This window comes from Hippocampus bargibanti, linkage group LG02 (assembly GCF_051943395.1).
Source record: "Hippocampus bargibanti isolate YZ-2025 linkage group LG02, ASM5194339v1, whole genome shotgun sequence".
NCBI classification, from domain to species: Eukaryota; Metazoa; Chordata; class Actinopteri; order Syngnathiformes; family Syngnathidae; genus Hippocampus; species Hippocampus bargibanti.
The window spans coordinates 4068431-4090982 of record NC_142735.1 but is presented as its reverse complement, the minus strand read 5'-3'; the positions used below and the strand labels follow the sequence as shown (position 1 = coordinate 4090982).

The following is a 22552-nucleotide window of genomic DNA, read 5'->3' as shown; positions in this document are numbered from 1 at the left end:
TCTTGGTTCTTGCAGTGTGCAAGTCCTCAAGATTGGGTAGGGTGGTGTCTATGATTTTTATTCCACCGTCCTAACTGTCCATTGAAGTCCGTATTTTGTCCATTTTTATAACCAAAACCGTAATGGAATAACTATGGCAAGCTTCTTCATTTTGTGTTTTTGACTGTTTAATGTGTGACTAACCATTCTCTTTTTCAATTTGCAGGCCTTCCCGTGCATCTCCACTGGAATCTACGGTGAGTGCGTATGTTATAATTCCCTGATTTGATGTCCGAAAACGAGAGTAACTGTTTCCTATCCCACATTTTTTTTTTCCTGAGTCACCCAGCGACTACGGACACATTATCTAGTCCCACCCATAGGGGATTCCCAGATTAAGGCCTCGTATTAGAAGCAGCAGATTAAAGCAGATTAGTGCGCTGATGGTGTGAGATTGACTGTAATCCTCCATCACTCTCGCAAAGAGAGTGTTAAGAACAGTGCTGAGAAGGTCCCAGCGGGTAGTTTGGCGCTTCGTTTGTGTTCGATTGCTTGAAAGCACACAAGCAAATTAACACGAGAAATCCGTTGCCAAAATGACTGTTGTATTCCTTGAAAATAATGCAAAGATCACATTTGATGGCAGCCATGGACCGCAGGATGAGGTACGCCTGTACGTTTTAATTCTTCTGAAATAGAAGGACGAAGAAAAATGTGGCTTGACAAAGATCCTGAAATGAGGAGACGTATTCATTTTACAATGCGATGAAAACTCAGGCCTGGGGACCAATCCAGCCCATCACATCATTTTACATTCTAAATTGCATCATTTCCCCCCCTTTTTACAGCTCAAACGCCTCTCATTTCATTTATTCAGTTGATAGTTATGGTTTCACTACTATGTGGCCCACAACAGAAATTTGTTTAGCTACCTACCTAGAATCTCGGCCAGTCGGTTTTGCCACTGATTTTCTTCAGCAAGAACTAGCCAAAGTGGTTAGCGCAAAATATACAGGCTGATGCTAGTCGGAAAGGAAAATAACAACAAAAGACCACTGTGACAGCAGAACTTGGTTTTGTGTTAATCAGGGACACTCTGAATGATGCCAAGCATGTGCTGACTCCCATTTAAATTGATCTTGAATGTGACTGGTTCAATCTGAACACAGTTCCGGGGGTGTACACTTTAGCAACCACATTACAGTGTTTCAGTTGTTTGTATTAGCTCACATTTTGGAAAGATTCCAGCGATGTGTACAGGTTATGGGTCAAATTAACTCATTCACTGCCAGACGTGCAAAAATGTGTCCATTCAAGTGCCAGGGTTTTTGTCATTATTATTTGAATCCCAGGACCCATAGAATATGGAGTTTTAGGACTACATAAACATTCAATGCAGCGTTAGAAACTTTAGACCACAGGTGTCAAAGTCAAGGCCCGCGGGCCAAATCCGGCCCGCCACATCATTTTTTTTGGCCCGCGAAAGCAAATCAAACTTCCATGATGAAAAAATCTGAGCCAAAATTTCATATTTTTGGATCTCAACCACAATAAAAGTCATTATTCTTGACTTCAGATTTGAAAACGAGTTATTCATTAATTTGCTGTGTGCTCTATATGTAATATTAGAAAGGATTTAAACATTCTAATGGGTTCCTCAAATTCATAACGACCCTCGAGAGGAAACCATAACAACAATGTGGCCCGCAGCAAAAAATGATTTTGACACCCCTGCTTTAGACTCTCTTCTTTCATCAGAAATGAAGAGTGAATTCCTAAATGATATGGGTCTGGAGTTATTTGAGCTTGATATGAAGGTAGCAATACAATGCAATACATACATATTGGTTTAGATAGCGCTTTAGCAACAGCTGAATATGGAACAAAGCACTAACATGGAAAAAAGAGAAATGGTGCCCCTTTGTGGAATGGAAAAAAAAAAAACACTTCCAGAGACATGGCTAGCGCTTTATCGGCACGCAAGCATGAAAAAACAAAATCCAAAAAAATCGGGAATGGCGCTCTATGTCAAATTTTCAATTCCCTAATAAATTTGTGAATGGCAGTGAATGAGTTAATTATGAGTTGGTTAAAATTCTTCATCTTGGTCTAATTTTCATGTCAGAATTCTGGTTTTTATATCCACTGTGGCTCGGTCGGTAGGTAGAACCTACTTCCCAGTCATGTCGTTGATTAGAAAATGAAATATCCAATGTCACAATGGTAGCAAGCATGTCAGGTTTTGCTCAACTTCCTGTATAGATGTCACAATAAGTCACATTTACAGTTGTGTATGACAAAAAAATAGATGTACATGCTTGCTTGCAGTGAAATTTCCCTGGTGAATTGCAAGTGCAAATCTGTCAGACAACCACAAGCAGTGATTTGTGGTTTGTTTCAAGCTTTCTAGCGGGCCCGCGGTGGCATATTATGTGACGCCTGTCTGTGTGATTGACATGCACGCCCACATTTCATTTCATGTGTCTTTGCGCAGTGTGTCCTTTTCGCTATTCCGTTTGGGTTCATGGATTTGGGCAACATCAGTCAACTTGATACACTTTTCGATGAAAAGGTTTCTTCAGCTGTCAACTGTACTTCTTTGAATGTGTCGGACGTTTCGCTTCTCATCCGAGAACGTTCGTCAGCGAACTAAAATTTTGAATGTGGCAATCACGGCCAGTCATAGAACATAATTAGTCAGGACAGAAGAAGTAATCAGGGTAGCCTCAGGGAATAGTCCTCTGCTCCCCCCAAGCTTAGAGCAGGCACCTATCAAAGCAGAGGTCTGACACCACCACCTGTGGACAGTAGGGATATATATATATATAGGCTGCCAGAGCTGCCAGCAAAATTTTAGTTCGCTGACGTAGCTTCTCGGATGAGAAGCGAAACGTCCGCCACCTTCAAAGAAGTACAGATGACAGCTGAAAAAACCTTTTCATCAATGGACCACTCCTGTACGGCTGAGAGCTTACACAGACGACTTGATACATTTTCACATTCTCACTTCCCGACATTCAAATGATGCGTGCGCAGATGATGCACTCTGTGTAACAACAAGCCAATCTCGGTGGAATAAGGGACGCAACACTGAGGCAAGCGTGTCACACATGTGCAAAACAAAGCTGATCGTTATCAGGATGCGCTGATTACACACACGCACCTGTCACCACGCCTTGTTTAGCAAATTATGGCCATATGCTTTCATATTGCAGGGTATCCACCTGAGGAAGCTGTGCATGAGGCCTTGGCAACCGTGAGGGAGTATCTGGAAGTACACCATGGCAAGGTGTGTGTTTTTTTTTTTCCCCCGTGTGCACGTACACGAGCGTGGACATGACTGGCAATTTTTCCGACTGTTTCCTCCAAGTATTATTCCCATCACAGCTGTTGTTTTTGCACCGAGTTGAGACAGAGGATGAAGGTGTATTGGTAAAACATAGACCGTTTCTGCGCTTTGAGTGACATCTGCGCTGCGCCACGTCTGCCTTTTAATTGTCTCCTTGAGGGACTGAGAGGTGTCCCAACACTGAAGCGCACACACTCGCTGTCCGCAGAAGAGAAAAGAGCAAATGATGCGCGATTGATGCAGTCAGCTCGTTAAACGGGACCTCCCTTCTTCCGCCCCAACTCCTCCCCAACCTCTTTACACCTCCCACGGAGGCTGTTGACGAGATTGTTGTTGGCTGAGCCGTCCCCTGGGACTGTGTCAATAAAGCCGCTTGTTCTGTGTGGGTCAGTGTTGAAGTTTACAGTGCGCCCGTTTCTCAGCAACACACGTTTTTTTTAGCAAATTTCAACATAGACCACCCCAGAAACGTATTAAAATGCAAGTGTCTCTTCTCACTGTGCTTGGCTTCCAAATAAGCCATAAAGTGTCATTTCAAGTTTTTTAATAATAATAATACATTTCATTTCGAAGTGCCTTTGAAAACTCTCAAGGTCACTTCACAGTCACAGGATAAGTTTTTCTGTGGGTGAGAAGCGGCAGCCACACGCGCCAGCGTTCACTCAACCCGGAAGTAACTCAAATAGACAGAAAGGTAGCTAGCTAATAGGTAGCCAATCTTCTTCTTCCTTTCCTTTCGGCTTTTCCCTTCAGGTGTCGCCACAGCGAATCTGTGTCCTCCATCTAACCCGCTAATAGGTAATAGGTTGGCTAATAGATAGCCAATAGATAGCTAAAATATAGCCAGCAAGACATCCAGCTAGCTAACCAGATAGCTAATAGATGGATAGCTATCTAGCCAGCTAGATAGCCAGATAGCTAATGGATAGCTAGCTAAATAGCAAGCCAGCCAGCTAGACAGCTAATAGATAGCGAGCTCGCCAACTTATAATTACATCAACAACGGGCTAGTGTGGTTTTTGGGGGTTTCTTAAAGTACCCCATTTAAAACCTTATAACTACCTCATTTCAAAGTCACAATTACACGTCATTTCTTTTTCATTTGCCGATTTTGCTTACAACGAACACCTTTAGCATGTAAACTTCATTATTGGATTGGATTAGCCTTTGACTGTAAAGTGACCTTGAAAGTTGTGAAAGGCGCTTATAAATGAAATTTATTATTATTATTATTATTATTATTATTATTATTATTAGTCTCACAGTGGAGAAATTTACATTTCACAGCAGCAAAGTCATGGAAGGAAGAGGAAAGGAAAGGAAGAAGTAGAAAAACAAAATACAGGAGCTGCTGTAAAGGCAGCCACTTTCGCGGCGCCGTCTTGGAGTCAAAATAACAACAAAAAAGCTCAATTCCAAATAATGTGACACAACACAACAGACACAGTCATTCAATCCTGTTGTATGAAGCAGTTCTAGATGAAAGAGCAGAGGATCAAAGTGTCCTTTTCACCAGTGGATCGGAGACGTCATGCTGAAATGTGCACGTCTGCTACAAGCTAAATGTTGAAAGCAAACACGACACGAAGCTGTAGCATCCATTGACGAAAAGATATTGTCTCACATCTCCTGTCGCATGTAAATCCACTTCAATTGCAAGCCGTGACAGTTCCACATAAGCATCGGTGCTCTCAGCGCAGGGTCCTCAAGCCATGCATCCAACCAACACCACCAACCTTTCCGCTGAACAAAGCAGGGCTGTGGAAATGCTACCCAATGACAAGTGCAATGATGAGGGGGTTTATTTCCATACATTTTGCTCACACTTTGCTTCATTTTGTTCCTTTTGTCATTTTAGGAAATTGAACTTAAAGGACAAGCGATGCCTCCGAACAAGTTGTTTCCATAATTTGTAAAATGGCTTCAAATGACTTCTACTGAGCGTATTTTACAAAGATTCCACCGCATATAGCTATATTTTACATTTAAGACTCGCGTTGAATATTCAGGAAGTCTTGTTTTCGAGTTGGTGACGATTCCAGACGTGACGTCACGTCTGGAATGCCCCTGACCGAAAAAGCGAAACACAATGCATTTTGGGTACTTTGTTTGGTCTGAAAACATCGTGTTGATCTGTGTTGATGGCGAAATTAGAAGGAAAACACATAAATAAGGCGATGGTGAATCGTTTTGTGTTGCACCAAGATTTGATACTAGTTGACATAAATTCCCAGCAGACATATCAGCCCATTTCCAACGGAGCTTGGGCGCCATCTTGTGCATTTTCTAGGACGCGACATTGGAGTCCCTAAAGGCTCGAATTGATCCAAAAGCACTTCTTTAATCAATTGCAAACATTTATGCTTTCTCTTCATTACTATTTGAATCATATTCCTAACTGGATAAGTAACAAGAAAGCATATTCTCCTAATCTGAAGCCATTGTTTTGATTCTACAGCAAGGCAAGACGTCCTGAAACTCGCCATTTCCGGGGTCGATTTGAAGTCGTTTTGGGACACTTTTAACTCATTTTTATTGGTGTTTTGCATTTGACTAAAAATCAGCCTGTGTGTTTTGGGTATTTTAGATGCGATAAGACGTTTTTCTGATGTCAGTTATGAAACAAAAAAATGGTGTCGGTTGTCCTTTAAGCCTACGAAGTGATGTTTCTTAAGATCTTGTACAAGCTGGTCATTGCAGTCCAAAAACTCCAAGTCTGCTGCACTGAGACTTGGACTCCCACTCCGGGCAGAAAACAACACAAAGCAACCCAACAATAAACCTCAGTCCCTGGCCCACAACCCAAAAAACAATCCTAATCTATGTTCAGACATTATGGTGTTGTGATCGTGCACAGTCAGGAGCTCAGAAATGAGTTAAGTGGATAATATTGCCGTAAGCATCTTTTTATTGTTGCGATTTTCATGGAAAGGCAGTGCCAAAGCGCAGCAGTGACAGATTACATTCACAGAGTACAATAAAACTCATGGAAAGATTACACAATTATAAAAACAACAACAGAGCATGATGATTTCTCATTGCCGCACTCAATTAACCAACATCCTCATGTGATTTAAACTGTGTTTGTGTGTGTGTGTGTGTGTGTGCGTGTGCGTGTGTGTGTGTGTGTTTCAGCTGGACAGAGTTATCTTCTGTGTGTTTTTGCCAAAAGACCAGAAGTTGTATCGACAGAACCTGCCTCTCTACTTTCCTGTTGGTATGTTTACACGCACGCTCACACTGACATTGTTACACTCTGTTAGTCCTCAAATAGTTCCTGCAAGACTTTTCCTTTGTAAAGTGTCCCAAAACTGCCACAAAATGAGCTCGGAATTGGGCAGATTCAGAAGGTCCCGCCCCCTTGTTCGTGACGTCACACCAGTATGTCTTGCTTTGCTCCAGAATCAAAACAATGGCTTCAGATTCGGAGAAGATGCTTTCTTGTTACTCATCCAGTTATGAATATGATTCAAATACAGTAAAGTCTCGTTATATCGATATCGGATATATCGATAGTCCCGGTTATATCGATACTATTTCTATGCACGCACGGAGAAAATTACATGCAAACAGGGTCGGATATATCGATAGTCCCGGTTATATCGATATTTTTTCGGACTCCCTTGAATATCGATATAACGAGACTTTACTGTAGTTCTGAAGAGGAAAGCATAAATATTTGCAATCGATTAAAGAAGTCCTTCCTTGTCATTTTGAGGTGTCTGGACTGCAATGTAGCGTCCCAGAAAATGCACAAGATGGCGCTCAAGCCCCGTTGGGAATTGGCTGATTTGTCTGCTGGGAATTTGTGTCAACTAGTATCAAATAGTTGTCTTGGTGCAACACACAACGATTCACCATCGCGCTATTGATGTGTTTTCCTTCGAATTTCGCCATCAACACGGATCAACACAAAGTTTTCAGACCTAAACAAAGTACCCAAAATGCATTGTGTGTCGCTTTCTCGGCCAGGGGCGTTCCAGACGTGACGTCACGTCAGGCGTCGTCATCAACTCGGAAACAAGACTTTCTGAATATTCAGCGCAAGTCTTAAAACGTAAAATATAGCTATATGCCGTGGAATCTTTATCAAATATGTTCAGTAGAAGTCATTTGACGTGATTTTTTACAACTTGTCCAGAGGCTTCGGTTGTCCTTTAAATGAACAAAAACAACTAAAAAATTACAATAAAAAAATACAAATAAAAGAATATTTGCCGTCATTAAATTTGTTTCAAGCACTCCCCCAAGACCCCGCCCAAGTACTGTAATGCTTTTTGGTGCAATTTTCCCAAATCCAAACCCAGTTTGGGAATATTTTAGTAAAATGACTAAATTGTGAAAAACGTTGTCAAATAAAATCCATGACTTGAAACCAGTAGCAGGCGTCACGTCAGGAACGCCCCTGACCGAGAAAGTGACACACAATGCATTTTGGGTACTTCGTTTCAGTGTTGATGGCGAAATTAGAAGGAAAACACATAACGCGATGGTGAATCGTTGTGTGTTGCACCAAGACAACTATTTCATACTAGTTGACACAAATTCCCAGCAGACAAATCAGCACTTTTTCAACGGAGCTTAGGCGCCATCTTGTGCATTTTCTGGGACGCTACATTGGAGTCCTGACGGCTCGAATTGATACGGGAGGACTTCTTTAATCGATTGCAAACATTTATGCTTTCCTCTTCAGCACTATTTGAATCATATTCATAACTGGATGAGTAACAAGAAAGCATCTTCTCCGAATCTGAAGCCATCGTTTTGATTCTAGAGCAAGGCAAAGACGTCCCGGCATGACGTCACGAACAAGGGGGCGGGACCTTCTGAAACTCGGCATCTGCGAGGTCATTTTGACGTAGTTTTGGGACACTTTAACTCATTTTTCTTGGTGTTTTGCATTTCACTAAAAATATCAGCCTGCGTGTTTTGGGTATTTTAGATGCTATAAAACGTTTTTCTGAAAAAAAAACAGTGTCTGTTGTCCTTTAAGTCAAAAAATATGACACCTTTTTCATATCAGTCTCAGTTTCAAGCACAGCTGAAATTGACTTTTCCTGGCATAAAAAAAGTATCCATCAAATCCCATCAAATGGAAAAACAAACATATAGTTTAGAGCATTATTATTCGTTGACATGTTTACAGGAAGGATTTCTTTCTCGCGTTGTACTTTTACTGAGCTGTTGCCTGGCAACAAGTGAAGACTCCAGGAAGCCATTGTCCGCTACATTAGTTCCGTGTGAACAAAATATTTGAAACGGTCCGCTTTATTTATTTTATAAAATAAATCGCCAAAGTTAGCATGCTTATTATCACAGCAGATTTATTGCAGCAAAGCATAAGTTAATCTTAATGTTATATTGCCAAACGCCCTCATAAAGTGGAGATAAACGCTTCAATGTTTAAAGCTGCCTCTGTCTGGAATAATGTAATGTTCTTGTAAAAATCTCTACAATTGCCTCATTTATTTTATTTTAAAATGCTCCGTTTTTTCTTTTATTTTCAAATCTGATCCAGTGGTACTTGTTGCATATGTTATACATTTGTTATCATGTTAACGAAGGACAAATGCTTCATAATACATGCTGTAATAATAATAATACATTTCATTTATAAGCGCCTTTCAAAACTCACAAGGTCACTTTACAGTCACAGGATCAGTTTTTCTGTGTGTGAGCAGCAGCAGCCACACGCGCCCGCGTTCACTCAACCCGGAAGTAACTCAAACAGATAGAAAGCTAGCTAGCTAGCTAATAGATAGCTAACAGCCAGCCAGATAGATCACTAGATATCTAATACATTTCAAATATCCAGCTTGCTAATAGATAGCTAATAGCCAGCCAGCTAGATTGCTAGCTAGCCAATAGATCGCAAATAGCCAGCTAGCTAGCTACTCGTTATCTAGCTAGCCGTCCGCTATCCAGCCATCTAGATAGCTTCTTCTTTTCCTTAAATATACATTTGGGAGTCAAACTAAATAAAGAAATAAACACCACTAATCATAAATAAGAAAATAATCTCACAAGTCAAATAGAAAGAAAGCTAGCTTTCTAGCTAATAGCTACCTAGATAGCTACATAACTAATAAGTAAAATGTGAATGTATGTAAGCACACGCTTATAAATTAATGCCCAGAAAGTCAAAATTTGAATGTTAAGATTAAGCGCGGCGGTATGATTGTTTGCAGTGTTTACTAATGTGATGGCGACATTTTACATATGCCGAGTCATTATAATACAAATCATCTAAATCCTGATGTCAGTTTCCCTTAATTGTTTTGTAAATCTTCATCTCTGGTTTGCAGGACCCACAGTGACCCCCTTGATGAGCAAACCGTGAGAGCGGCTATTTCAACGCCCACCTTTCTGTTTATCGTCCAATCTGATATTAAGAAGAATACACCACTGTGGCGTTTGTCATCATCGGCATCTGCATGCCATTTCTTTACTTTAGTAAGTCAATACATGTAGTCGGGTGGCAGTGTGTGGGCGCAAGGCAGCTTAATAACACAGACTCCTTGGGTATGAATTTTTTTCCCTCAATGTGTGTTCGGTCTTTTACGTTTTTACGTTCTACGTTTCTGTTGAGTGTTCCGATTTTCTGTTATGTGGGGTCATTTGAGAGCGGTCTTCTGCCTGTATGTAACTGTTGGTTGCGCTGATAGCTGTTTACAATAGCGAACCGAGACAGTGAGCCAATACATTGTAGCTAGGTCTCTCTCAGCAAAGCTAACGATACATTGTAGCCGCTTAGGGCTTCTCAAAGCAAAGTTGTCCGATGCGAGTTTGCGGGTGGATATTGTGTGATGTTTGACTGCCCGAATCACGATTACACGGCTGCCTAATACAAAACTAAAATAATGTCAAAACATAATGATAAGAAATGAATGTAGGTATAATCATGAATGAATCTAAGTGTAGTGATAAGACATTATTGTGAATGAGTTGCATTTATATGGGCCATTCTGTGTTATATTTGCAGGTTTATGACATACTTCACTGCTTGTCTACCAAACAACAAACAATCATGTCTTCAAACTCAATCAACAATAAATAACGAGAGTGAGATGAGTTGTATCAGTGTGGTCTCCCTGGGATCCCTTTCGGTGAGAAAACGTGGAAACGTAAATTGACCGAACAATGTGTGATGAACCGCCAATGAAAATCTTTTTTTTTGCCTCTGCCCTACACTTCCTTTGAAGTGTAGGGCAGAGGCAAAAAACGTTGGATTAGCCCATATTAGTCTCGCAGTGGAGAAATTTACATTTTACAGCAGCAAAGTGATGAAAGTAAGAGAGAGGAAAGGAAGAAATAGAAAAACAAAATACGGGACCTGCTATCTTATTTTTTGTATTTTTCCATAGCTGTAGTTCAAAACTACAGAATAAGACCCTTGCGAAATTGCATTATATTTGGATAAACGCAGCTAAACTGGTTCAAGAGCAGGAAGTGAGACAGACATAAATAGCCAGCAAAGAGCTCACAGTGTTAATACACAAAATAACGGTGCTACTTTTCAAATGCAACACACACACAAACAGACACACATACACAAACGTACACTTTTCCCTGTCCTAAATGAATTTTTAGTTAGTTTCCAATAGTCATTTTGAAAATATTTTGAAAATTGTAGTTTACCATTCGAAGGCATTTGATAATAATAATAATACATTTTATTTCAAGCGCCTTTCAAAACACCCAAGGACACTTTACAATAAAAACAATAAAACAAAGCACATAACAATAAAACCATAAGTAAAATGAAACATAATAAAATAAATAAATAAATTTGAGTAGTCGTGGTATCAGTGTCGGGGGTATTATTTTATTAGAACTATAGTGATAATTGTATTACAGTGAGACCTCAACTTCCGAACTTAATTGGTTCCCAGACAGAGTGTGTAAGGCGAAAAGTGTGTATCTCAAAAATGAATTTCCCATAGGAAACAATTAAAATGGAAATAATCCGTTCCCGGGTTTCCATAAAATATACTTTTCAACTAAATAAGCCTTAAAACTACACACAACATACCTTATTTTATGTATAATAAATGTGCTATTGTATTGTAATGAAAGAAATACACTGCATGGTATCATAAAGTCACTTTATTTACATTTGTAATGGTCATTTATGGCTTGATGGAATGGCGTTGGCGGTCGAAGGTCAAAGGGAATTGCTGTTTGGAAAGAGAGGCGCATTACATGAGGACTGTAATTAAAGAAATATACTGTGCTGTAAAATAAAGTTTTATTTACCTTTTTGATGGTCGTTGATGGCTTATGGAAGGAGAGTCACCTTCCATATGGACTGTTGGTAACTTAACCTCTGGTGCTGTTCGGTCGTGTGCTTCCGCCGAAGATCACTCCGCCAGCCGTGGTGGGTGTATATTATGAAAATAGTGCTTATTATAAGGTTTAATTTTCAGAAAGTTGACGTTTGTAAGATGAAAAGTTTGTAAGATAAGGTGTTTGTAAATTGAGGTCTCACTGTATTTGTATTAACCATATTGACCTTTCTTTTTGTCGTTTCACTCCCACATGGGGACTGCTCATGTGCAGCAACACCCGCCCCTCCCAGCAGTGCATCTGTAGAAACGTTTCATTGTTCACTGTGTGACACATGTGATGAGTGTTCAGCGGGCGGCCGCTTCACCACTATCATCCGCCAACACGCATATTTATTGATCCGAACAATGTGATCCTGTGGCTCAGCCCCACAGAGGTGTTCTGTCTCGAGGTGAAACCCTCACATAGGAATGGAAGAAGAAAAAAAAATCATACAAGCGGACATTGTGTTCAGAAAAGGCCTTTTTTTCTGTAAAAGCCTCATTTGTTTCAAAGGGATTCGGAGCTCTTTGATTGTTCTCCCCGTCTGAACCTGCGCTTCCTCCACCTCCTATTCCTCATTCGCCTTTTATTTCCTGCATTACAGCAGAGTGGAAAAATAAACAGATGGAGGAAAAGCAGGAGGACGTAGTTCAAACTGAGAGGCAGCAAAAAAGGGAAGAGATGAGAGGATCCAAAGCCGGCGGGAAGATGAAGGGAAAAGCGGGATGGTGAGCTTCATGAACTTCTTGTATTTTTTTTTTATTAGCAGCAGACTGTGAAGCTAATCTCCAACTAGTCAATCTGAATAATGAGCGAGAGAGAGAGAGAGAGAGAGAGAGAGAGAGAGAGAGAGAGAGAGAGAGAGAGAGAGAGAGAGAGAGAGAGAGAGAGAGAGAGAGAGAGAGAGAGAGAGAGAGAGAGAGAGAGAGAGAGAGAGAGAGAGAGAGAGAGAGAGAGAGAGAGAGAGAGAGAGAGAGAGAGAGAGAGAGACAGGAAGGGGGGATAAAAAGAAAATGAGTCTCATTATCCCGCCACCAATTTTCGTCACTGTCCTGTCCGTAATCTTTGTCTACCCGCCTTTTTTCCCCCTCCCTATTCCTTGACACATGAAGAGCAATTATGCCAACTGTTTGGCTAACTGAATGTCTTGGAGGCTTTGTCAAATTCCACCAGCTTCTGTGGGTGGGGGGCCGGGAAGATAGCTGACTGCCACCTTGCTGTTTAATGGAGAATTGGGACTATTCTTTGTTAGCCAATTTGAAAAAAAAAATCAAAGACAGTGATACCTCACCTCACGAAGTTAATTGGTTCCCAGAAAGTGTGTGTAAGGTGAAATGTTCGTCTGCCAAATATTTATTTGCCATAAGAAACCATTAAAAATGAGAATAATCCGTTCCCAGGTCCCCATAAAACCTAATTTTCTAGTAAATAAGCCTTAAAACTACACAAAATAAACCTTATTTTATGCATAGTAAATGTGCTATTGTATTGTAATTAAAGAAAAAAACTGGACTATATAATAAAGTCATTTTATTTACATTTGTGATGGTCGTAGATGTAGTCGCCTGTTTGATATCTGAGTGAAGTTGCCGTGCTTTCTCAGCGATAATACCCTCACTCACAATGTCCCCGGCTAGCTGCTTTTCATTAATCCAAATCAACATATGTTTTTCAACCTCTTCTGTTGCTTAGACAACACAGAAACACCCTTAGCCACACGTAGCAATGGTCGAGTTAGCATACTGGTACTGGGACTCTAAGTCACACAAACGCACAACTCGTTCATGTATTTCAATGATCTCCTTCTTCTGCTCGGCCATAATTGTCTTTAATGTCTTCTTAGGCTTAACACTAGCATGTGGTGGGGTCTTTTCCGGGCCCATAAGAGCAAAAGTACTCCACTCTATAACAAACCACGTCTGCACTCAAAGAAAGTGGGTGTGGAAAACTCGTCGGCCAGCCACCGTGGCGCTGTGTGGTTTGGTTCCCTCGCCATAAACTAGTTCGTCAGCGAAGACTATGCTCGTGAATTTAATGTTCGTGAGGCAAAACGTTTGTGAGCTAAAGCGTTCGTAAGCCGAAGTATCACTGTACTGGGGAAAAAAACAACATAGACAAGTATTGAGATTAAAATTGTGATTTACTGTCGTTTGACATTTGGTGGAAAGCTACTATGTTGATGAGGTTTGAAGAGGTTCATCTGTTTAGAATCAACCTGTCAAATTCAAAGTCATGTGAAACTGAAATCTGACACAGTTTAAAGGACAACCGACGCCCCGGACAAGTTGTGTCCTTAATTTGTAAAATCACTTCAAATGACTTCTACTGAGCGTATTTTACGTTTTAAGACTCGCGTTGAATATTCAGGAAGTCTTGTTTTCGAGTTGGCGACGATTCTTGACGTGGCGTCACGACAGGAACGCCCCTGACCGAGAAAGTGACACACAATGCATTTTGGGTACTTCGTTTCCGTGTTGATGGTGAAATTAGAAGGAAAACACATAAATAACGCGATGGTGAATCGTTGTGTGTTGCACCAAGACTACTATTTGAGACTAGTTGAGACAAATTCCCAGCAGACAAATCAGCTTGGGCGCCATTGGAGTCCAGATGCCTCAAAATGACACGGAAGGACTTCTTTAATCGATTGCAAACATGTATGCTTTGCTCATCAGGACTATTTGAATCATATTCATAACTGGATGAGTAACAAGAAAGCATCTTCTCCAAATTTGAAGCCATTGTTTTGATTCTAGAGCAAGGCGTGACGTCACGAACAAGGGGGCGGGACCTTCTGAAACTCGCCACTGCCAAGGTCATTTTGAAGAAGTTTTGGGTTGAAGTCATTTTTATTGGTGTTTTACACTTGACTAAAATATCAGCCTGCGGGATTTGGGTATTTTAGATGCTATAAAACATTTTTCTGATGTCAGTTCGGAAACAAAAAATGGTGTCGGTTGTCCTTTAAAGGTCCTCTGTTGAACTCCCAAAACATTTTCTCCAACCAACCATTATATTAATTTGTCATGCAATGAAAGAAGGCAAATAACCTTTCTGGTATTGCTGCCGAATGATCAAATCAAATATCACCCGTAAGCAATTGACAGTAAAGAATAGCTTTTTAAATTGAGTCCTGAATCCATTCCAGTCTAACCTTTTTCGATCTTACTTAAACGCAGCAGTTGAATGAGTGCTTCTACTTTTACCGGACTGAAGTTTGTGTTCTGATTACTTGTGCCACCTCTGACAATAATAGATGACATTTAGACAGTCCAGGCTGTCAGCTGTGAAGCAGGAGGGCTTTCGCACCTTTGTGACAACTCCACTCGACCAGGTCTCGCAGCTCTGGGACTGTTTCTTCCCCAAGGCGCGCTCACACGTTGACACTTACAGCTCCTGATAGTCATGCGTTCCAAGTGGCAAATTCAAACTGGCCTTTGTGTTGCGACGGTCTGACCAAGGGTCTTTTAAAAGGGAGGAAAATAAATCGAGGAAACAGAGAACTACGATAAATCGCTTTTTAAACACAAAGGACGTAATTGCACCCCATTCACATAGCAAGCAAGCACATCTCATGACAGTTATAACCAGTGGTGGGCCGTCAGGGCCTGCAAGGCCTTCTCTGCTTTCCTAAAAATATCTGAATCACAGATTAATGTGAATTATATTTTGTCCATGAACTGTCATTGAATAAATCCAAATTATCTTTCATTGCTTTTCCCCTGTTGCGCTGCTTCCAGATGTGTATTTTCATATTTAAACATTTAACCAATCACATTTCAGCCATCATTTGTTACTAGGGTCAGAAATCTACCTAGACGCCTTCACGATCAGTTCGGCAGGCCCTGGAGCATAAACATCAATTCGAGTTTGATTCGAGTTGGCGACCCAAGGCCTGCTCGAAGGTGCTAGCAATGTCTGCGTTTTCAGAAATTATAATTGGCTAGTCACATGATTGGTTAGTCATGAGCCAATCATAGTATCACTAGACTCTAGTGATAAGGGCTTACTGGCCAAAGCTAGCACACTGTATCTGTAGCGGGCTGTATAAGAAAATATCTTTTTGTATTGATTTAATAGGGGTTTTGTCAACCTGCAATGGCTGAAGGAGGAGTGACCTTAAGGCCTAGCAGTGACATATATGACCTGCTACTGGTTATAACTATATGTAGACATCATTGCAAATGGTCGATAGCTAGCTAGATAGCTAGCTAACACAGCCGGAAGATGTCATTTATTAGGAATGAGATATTGCAGTTTCATAAGTTCTGATCATGTTATCTCTCATAGGATTTAGGAAACAAATGCCGATATGCAACACTCGATCCCAATAAATCTCTTCTATTATTTCCTTACCATCACTTCTACAACATTCTTTGAAAACGACAATGCTCGATGCAGTTTCTGATACAGTGATACCTCGGTTTACGAACCCCTTGTCATACAAACTTTTCGGTTTACGAACGTTAAATTTATGAAAATTTTACCTTGGCATACAAATTATTTTTCGGGATACACACGGAGCTGCCACAATGAGTGATGTGTCGTTCGCGAACGAGCCCGTTCTCCTAACAACAAAATGGCAGCCGACTGTTTTTGTCCACTATTCCCCACCCCAGTCTTCGGTTAAAGCCACCTGATTGGTCAAGAATGCAGCAGTGAGGGGAGGTGGGGTTTACAGACAGAGAGAGAGTGAAGCCGTTCTCCAAAAAGAAAATGGCTGCAGATTTTTTTATCGTCTATTTCCCGCCCCCAGTCTTCGGTTGAACCCACGTGATTGGTCAAGAACGCAGCAGTGAGGGGAGGTGGTTTAAACATTAAAAAGTCAGGCAGATGACAGTGAGAGAGTTTCAACTTTGATAGTTCAAAGGCAGAGTATAGACTGCAAGGTTAAAATATCCCATCAACCAGGCTCCACAAACAACCCGCACAAGCCATCTGTACACTTGATGAAAAAAGTTATCAACCCAGCTAAACATAACACAAGTGATGAGGAACTAGATAAAATTATCGCAGAGAAAGCACCTACAATGGATCATTCCTCAAGATGGTAAAAGAAGAAGGTTACGTTCCTCATCAAGTGTTTAATGCTGAGGAAACCGGCCACTCCATTCCTCAAGCCATCATCGACCATCATAAAGGTAAATAAAATGAATGTATTATACAGTACAGTTTATTTATTTAATTATAATACCATAGCACATTTATTATACATAAAATAAGGTATATTTTGTGTAGTTTTAAGGCTTAGAAAATTAGAAAGTAGAAAACTATGTTTTATGGGGACCTGGGATCGGATTATTCTCATGTTAATGGTTTCCTATGGCAAATTAATATTTGGGATACACACTTTTCGCCTTACACACTGTCGGGAACCAATTAAGTTCGTAAGCCAAGGTATTACTGTATTTTGATCAACGGTTTCAAGCAACTGGATGATAAACAAAGGCAGGCTGAGATGTGAAGATGCGAAGACTGATGTGTATAGATGGCGTGAGGAGAGTGATGTTTGTTTACTCAGGAGGATGTGGGGTCAGCCTAGCCAGTAAACTGCTAGTGAAATGAAAATGGCTCTTTAGCAGAATCCAGGACACTCGGGCTGGGCTGGATCAATGTCTCTGATTTAGTGTCTGAAAGCCTGTCAGTGGGAAACAGCAGCGAGGGTTGGGGGGGACGGGGAGGGGAGTAAAGGGTGCGTGATGGACAAAGAGGAGTTTGGAGGTTGAGGAGTCCTTTAATGGAAGGATGGCCAGATGATGAGGGAATGACACTCCAAGGAGGGAAGAAAAAAAATCAGTGCGATTGCTCTTCAAGTCCTCTCAAATCAATCTGTCCAGGCCAACGGACATGGGCAGGGGCAATCGTATTTTGCTGGGTGGGGGCGGGTGGGAAATTGGTGCAGCTTTTTGGGACAAAATCAATAGCGGAGACACGGTGCTTCTAAAATCTCGGCTTTCTTACACAGGCAGAGCGCATTGACACACAGCAAGATCCTTAAAGGACAACCGACACCATTTTTTTGTAACTGACACCAGAAAAACGTTTTATAGCATCTAAAATACCCAAAACACGCAGGCTGATATTTTTAGTCAAATGCAAAACACCAATAAAAATGAGTTATAGTGTCCCAAAACTACTTCAAAATGACCCCGGAAATGTTGAGTTTCAGAAGGTCCCGCCCCCTTGTTTGTGACGTCACGCGAGGACGTTTTGCCTTGCTCTGGAATCAAAACGATGGCTTCAGATTCGGAGAAGATACTTTCTTGTTACGCATCCAGTTATGAATATGATTCAAATAGTTGTCAATTGCTTACTACCTCCGATCAAGACGGCAGTCCTCATAAAGAACCTTAACGCTATCCAGAAGTTGTAATATTTATTGAACCCAAAACATCTACGGCTGATTCAGAATCTTTTTATTGCATCCCTGACATCTGTACACTGCCGTATGTTTGTCCACCGTGTTCATTTTCCCACTGCTCTCATTCTTTCAAGTCAAGTGTAAAATGCACAGCACCGTGATACCTCGGTTTACGAAAATCTTGGCTTATGAACTTTTCGGTTTCCGAACGTTAAATTAAATTGAAAATTTTACCTTGGCATACAAACTATTTTTCGGGATACACACAGAGCTGCCACAAAGAGTGATGTGTCGTTCGCGAACGAGTCCGTTCTACTAACAAGAAAATGGCAGCCGGCTTGTTTTGGTCCTCTATTCCCCATCCCCAGTCGTCGGTTAAAGCCATGTGATTGGTCAATAACACAGCAGTGAGGGGAGGTGGTTTAAACATTAAAGAGAAAGGCAGACGACAGAGAGAGAGTGAGAAAATGGATTTCAACTTTAAATGTGTATTTCAAAGGCAGAGTGTAGACTGCAAGGTTAAAATTCCCATCAATCGTGCTCCACAAGCCATCTGTACACCTCATGCAAAAAGCTATCAACCCAGCTAAACACAAATGATATGTACAGTAAAGTCTCGTTATATCGATATTCAAGGGAGTCCGAAAAAATATCAATATAACCGGGACTATCGATATATCCGACCCTGTTTGCATGTAATTTTCTCCGTGCGTGCATAGAAATAGTATCGATATAACCGGGACTATCGATATATCCGATATCGATATAATGAGACTTTACTGTATTATTATTATTACAACACAACTGATGAGGAACAAGGTAAAATTATCACAGAGAAAGCACCTACAATGAATCATTCCTCAAGATGGTGAAAGAAGACTACGTTCCTCATCAAGTCTTTAATGCTGATGAAACCAGCCACCCCATTCCATCCATCAACGACCATCACAAAAGTAAATGAAATGACTTTATTATATAGTACAGTTTATTCCTTTAATTATAATACCATAGCACATTTATTATACATAAAATAAGTTCAATTTGGATCGTTCGTACAATAGCCTGCTTAGGCAACATAGGTTAGGCAACATTAGTAATGCTGATGAGGTAATACCGGAGGGAGTGGGGCAATCAGGCGTGTCGTTAGTCAGTCGTTAGTCAGGAATGTAGCAACAATCGGTGGGGATGCAGGGAGTGGTCCTCTGCTCCCCCCAACCTGAGAGGAGGGACCTATCATAGCAGTGTCCGGCGCCGCCATGTCTGAACATTAGGGATATATATATATAGGGCCGATACTACCAGTAAGACTTTAGTTCGCTGAAGAAGCATCTTGGATAAGAATCGAAACGTCCGACACCTTCAAAAAAGTACAGATGACCACTGAAGAAACCTTTTCATCGATGGACCACTCCTGTACGACTGAGAGCTTACACAGACATACATAAAATAAGGTATAGTTTGTGTAGTTTTAAGGCTTAGAAAATCAGAAAGTAGAAAATTATGTTTTATGGGGACCTAGGAACGGATTCTACTCATTTTAATGGTTTCCTATGGGCAATTAATTTTTTGGCAGACACACTTTTCACTTTACACACTCTGGGAACCAATTAAGTATGTAAGCCAAGGTATCACTGTAGATACCAACCGTTTCCAGATTTCGATGACTCTGGTACAGTATATTTACTTCACCCTGGTATTTAGTTTCCCTTTTATACTTATTTTCATCCCTGACATTTGAAAACTGAAATCTGCCTTTCCGACTCATTTCTTTGTCTCCATTTCTTTTTTCTTTTTTTTTTAGACTACCAGGTGTGTGCATGTTTGAGAGACTGGGGCCTATTTGCCGTAAAAGACATTTGTCGCTAGTTGCCATGTTGCAGAGTCAAGACCTTGGTCAGGTCCTGGCCACTGGCTGCCCCATTGCTCCTCAGGTACGGATTTAAAGGCCATTATCATTTTGCATGTAACAAAATAAAGAGCTTGTGGTCATCTACCGTGCAGAGATACTTGCGTGTGAGTGCCTCTCTGGAGGAGTTTGGCATTCCGGCCCAACAAGTCGGACTGCGACGTGAGTGTTTTCGAGTACCCTTGGGATGTGGCGAGCCTAGGTGGAAGTGGTGGTAGGAGGGGCTGTTTTATTTTTGTTTTGAGTGTTTAATGTATTAAAAGGGGACGCGGTAATGAATTATAATCTTTAATGCAAAAAACGATCGATACCTCCGAGGGAATAAATCAGCTTTTTACTGAGCGCGTCAAAGCCCCTTAATACACTTGGGGAGAGGAGGGAGGCGGGGGGTGCGGCGGTGGTGGGGTGAGGCGGATGGAGGGATGGATGGAGATGGGGTGAGGGAGGAAGAAGTTATAGATGCACAAGCTGACCTCATTGAGTAAAAGCTCGCTGAGAGCTGTGGGATTGTGACAGTTTTGTAAAGAAGCGAGGTCACCGGGTTAGTTGTTGTTTTCCCTCCGACCTTCCTTCTTTCTCCCCGAACAAATTATCATGAATTGAATTTACCCCGCCACAATTCTGTAGCTTGTCTCATGCTCCATTTAAAGGGGTCAAGACATTAAACTCAGTCACGGTGATGTATGCTGATATAGAAATAGAAAGCAATTGTCACTGTATGTTAAGACATTTCTACACGGCAGTCATTGAATCAATCCTGTGTTCTTCCATAACGGTTTGGTTCCACAAAAACTTCAACGGACAGTTAGGACGGTGGAAAAAAAATCATTGGCGCCGCCCTACCATCCCTCGTGGACTTGCACATTGCAAGACAAAGTCAAGACAAAATCAAGACAAAGGTGAGGAAAAATCCTACTGGACCCTCCGCACCCTGCCCACCACCTTTTCTAGCAACTCCTTGCAGCCAGCCGCTACCGATCCATGCGCACCCATTTCAGCAGACATTTACACAGCTTCTTCCAACTAGCCATTGTGAGGTTAAAATATTACAAGCTAATATTAGATGAAAAGGTTTCTTCAGCCGTCATCTGTACTTATTTGAAGGTGTCGGACGTTTCGTTTCTTATCCGAGATGCTTCGTCAGCTAACTAAAGTCTTGTGCTGGTAGTTTCGGGTGAATATATATCCCTACTGTCCAGACGTGGCGGTGCCGGACTCTGCTATGATTGGTCCCTGCTCTCAGGTTGGCGGAGCAGAGGTCTACTCCCTGCGGCTACACTGATTACATCTATTGTCCTGACTGATTGCTTCTATTGTCCTGCCTGAGTATGGGGTCTACCCTTGGCCTGATTGCCCCATTTGATCTGGTATCACCTCATTGCTTTAACTAAGCCAATGTTGCCTAAGAACCTGTTGTACGAACGATCCAAATTGAAGCTCACCCCACCGTGGTGATTTAGTGAAGGATTTTGAAGGATTTTGCTGAAAACAAATTCCCATAGGAAACCATTAAAATGGGAATAATCCGTTCCCGGGTTTCCATAAAATATACTTTTCAACTAAATAAGCCTTAAAACTACACACAACATACCTTATTCTATGTATAATAAATGTGCTATTGTATTGTAATGAAATAAATACACTGCATTGTATCATAAAGTCACTTTATTTACATTTGTGATGGTCATTTATGGCTTGATGGAATGGCATTGGAGGTCGACGGTCAAAGGGAATTGCCGTTTGGAAAGAGAGGCGCATTACATGACGACTGTAATTAAAGAAATAAACTGTGCTGTAAAATAAAGTTTTATTTACCTTTTTGATGGTCGTTGATGGTTTATGGAAGGAGAGTCACTTTCCATAAGGACTGTTAGCAACTTAACCTCTGGTGCTGTTCGGTCGTGTGCTTCCGCCGAAGATCACTCCGCCAGCCTTGGTGGATGTGTATTATGAAAATAGTGCTTATTATAAGGTTTAATTTTCAGAAATTTGACATTTGTAAGACGAAAAATTTGTAAGATAAGGTGCTTGTAAATTGAGGTCTCACTGTAGCCGGCAAGTTACTCACAGATAATATATTCCTAACAATTTGACCTAATACAGAATTCTGGGTCTCAGCTCCCTGACACAGGAAATATTGTAGATTTCTGCACACTTTTGGGGGTCAGGGATCACTCCTGAAGACTTTCTATGATTCTGTGGTCACCTCAATCATCCACTATGGAATTGTTTGCTGGTCAATTAGCATCACCACCCGGGACAGAAAAAGACTGGAGCGCCTAGTCGAGAGGGCCAGTTCTGTCCTGGGCTGCTCCCTGGACTCTCTGGAGGAGGTGGGCAACAGACGGACGCTAGCTAAACTAAAAGAGACGATGGATAGCCCCTCCCACCTGATTCTGTATGGCGCAGACACTCGGAAACGAGTCAGACTGCAGAGACACGCCAGACTTAAAGGACAACCGACACCATTTTTTTGTTTCCTAACTGACATCAGAAAAACGTTTTATAGCATCTAAAATACCCAAAACACGCAGGCTGATATTTTTAGTCAAATGCAAAACACCAATAAAATGAGTTAAAGTGTCCCAAAAATACAGTAAAGTCTCGTTATATCGATATTCAAGGGAGT

At 41.2% G+C, this 22552-nt stretch overlaps 1 protein-coding gene across 2 annotated transcripts in view; it reads left to right on the top strand.

Moving 5' to 3' along the window:
- The window catches only part of macrod1 (mono-ADP ribosylhydrolase 1), a 229202-nt gene that overhangs the window by 170041 nt on the left and 36609 nt on the right, over positions 1-22552 (top strand). The window contains exons 7-13 of one of the 2 annotated variants that reach the window (XM_089021322.1): positions 206-236; positions 3195-3268; positions 6464-6545; positions 9634-9781; positions 10311-10434; positions 12261-12384; positions 19819-19948. In XM_089021322.1, the coding sequence (XP_088877448.1) occupies positions 206-236; positions 3195-3268; positions 6464-6545; positions 9634-9668 (222 nt within the window). In that variant the 3' untranslated portion in view covers positions 9669-9781; positions 10311-10434; positions 12261-12384; positions 19819-19948. Of the gene's footprint in view, positions 1-205; positions 237-3194; positions 3269-6463; positions 6546-9633; positions 10435-12260; positions 12385-19818; positions 19949-22552 lie in introns of both variants that reach the window. The other variant, XM_089021314.1, reaches the window with a different exon arrangement.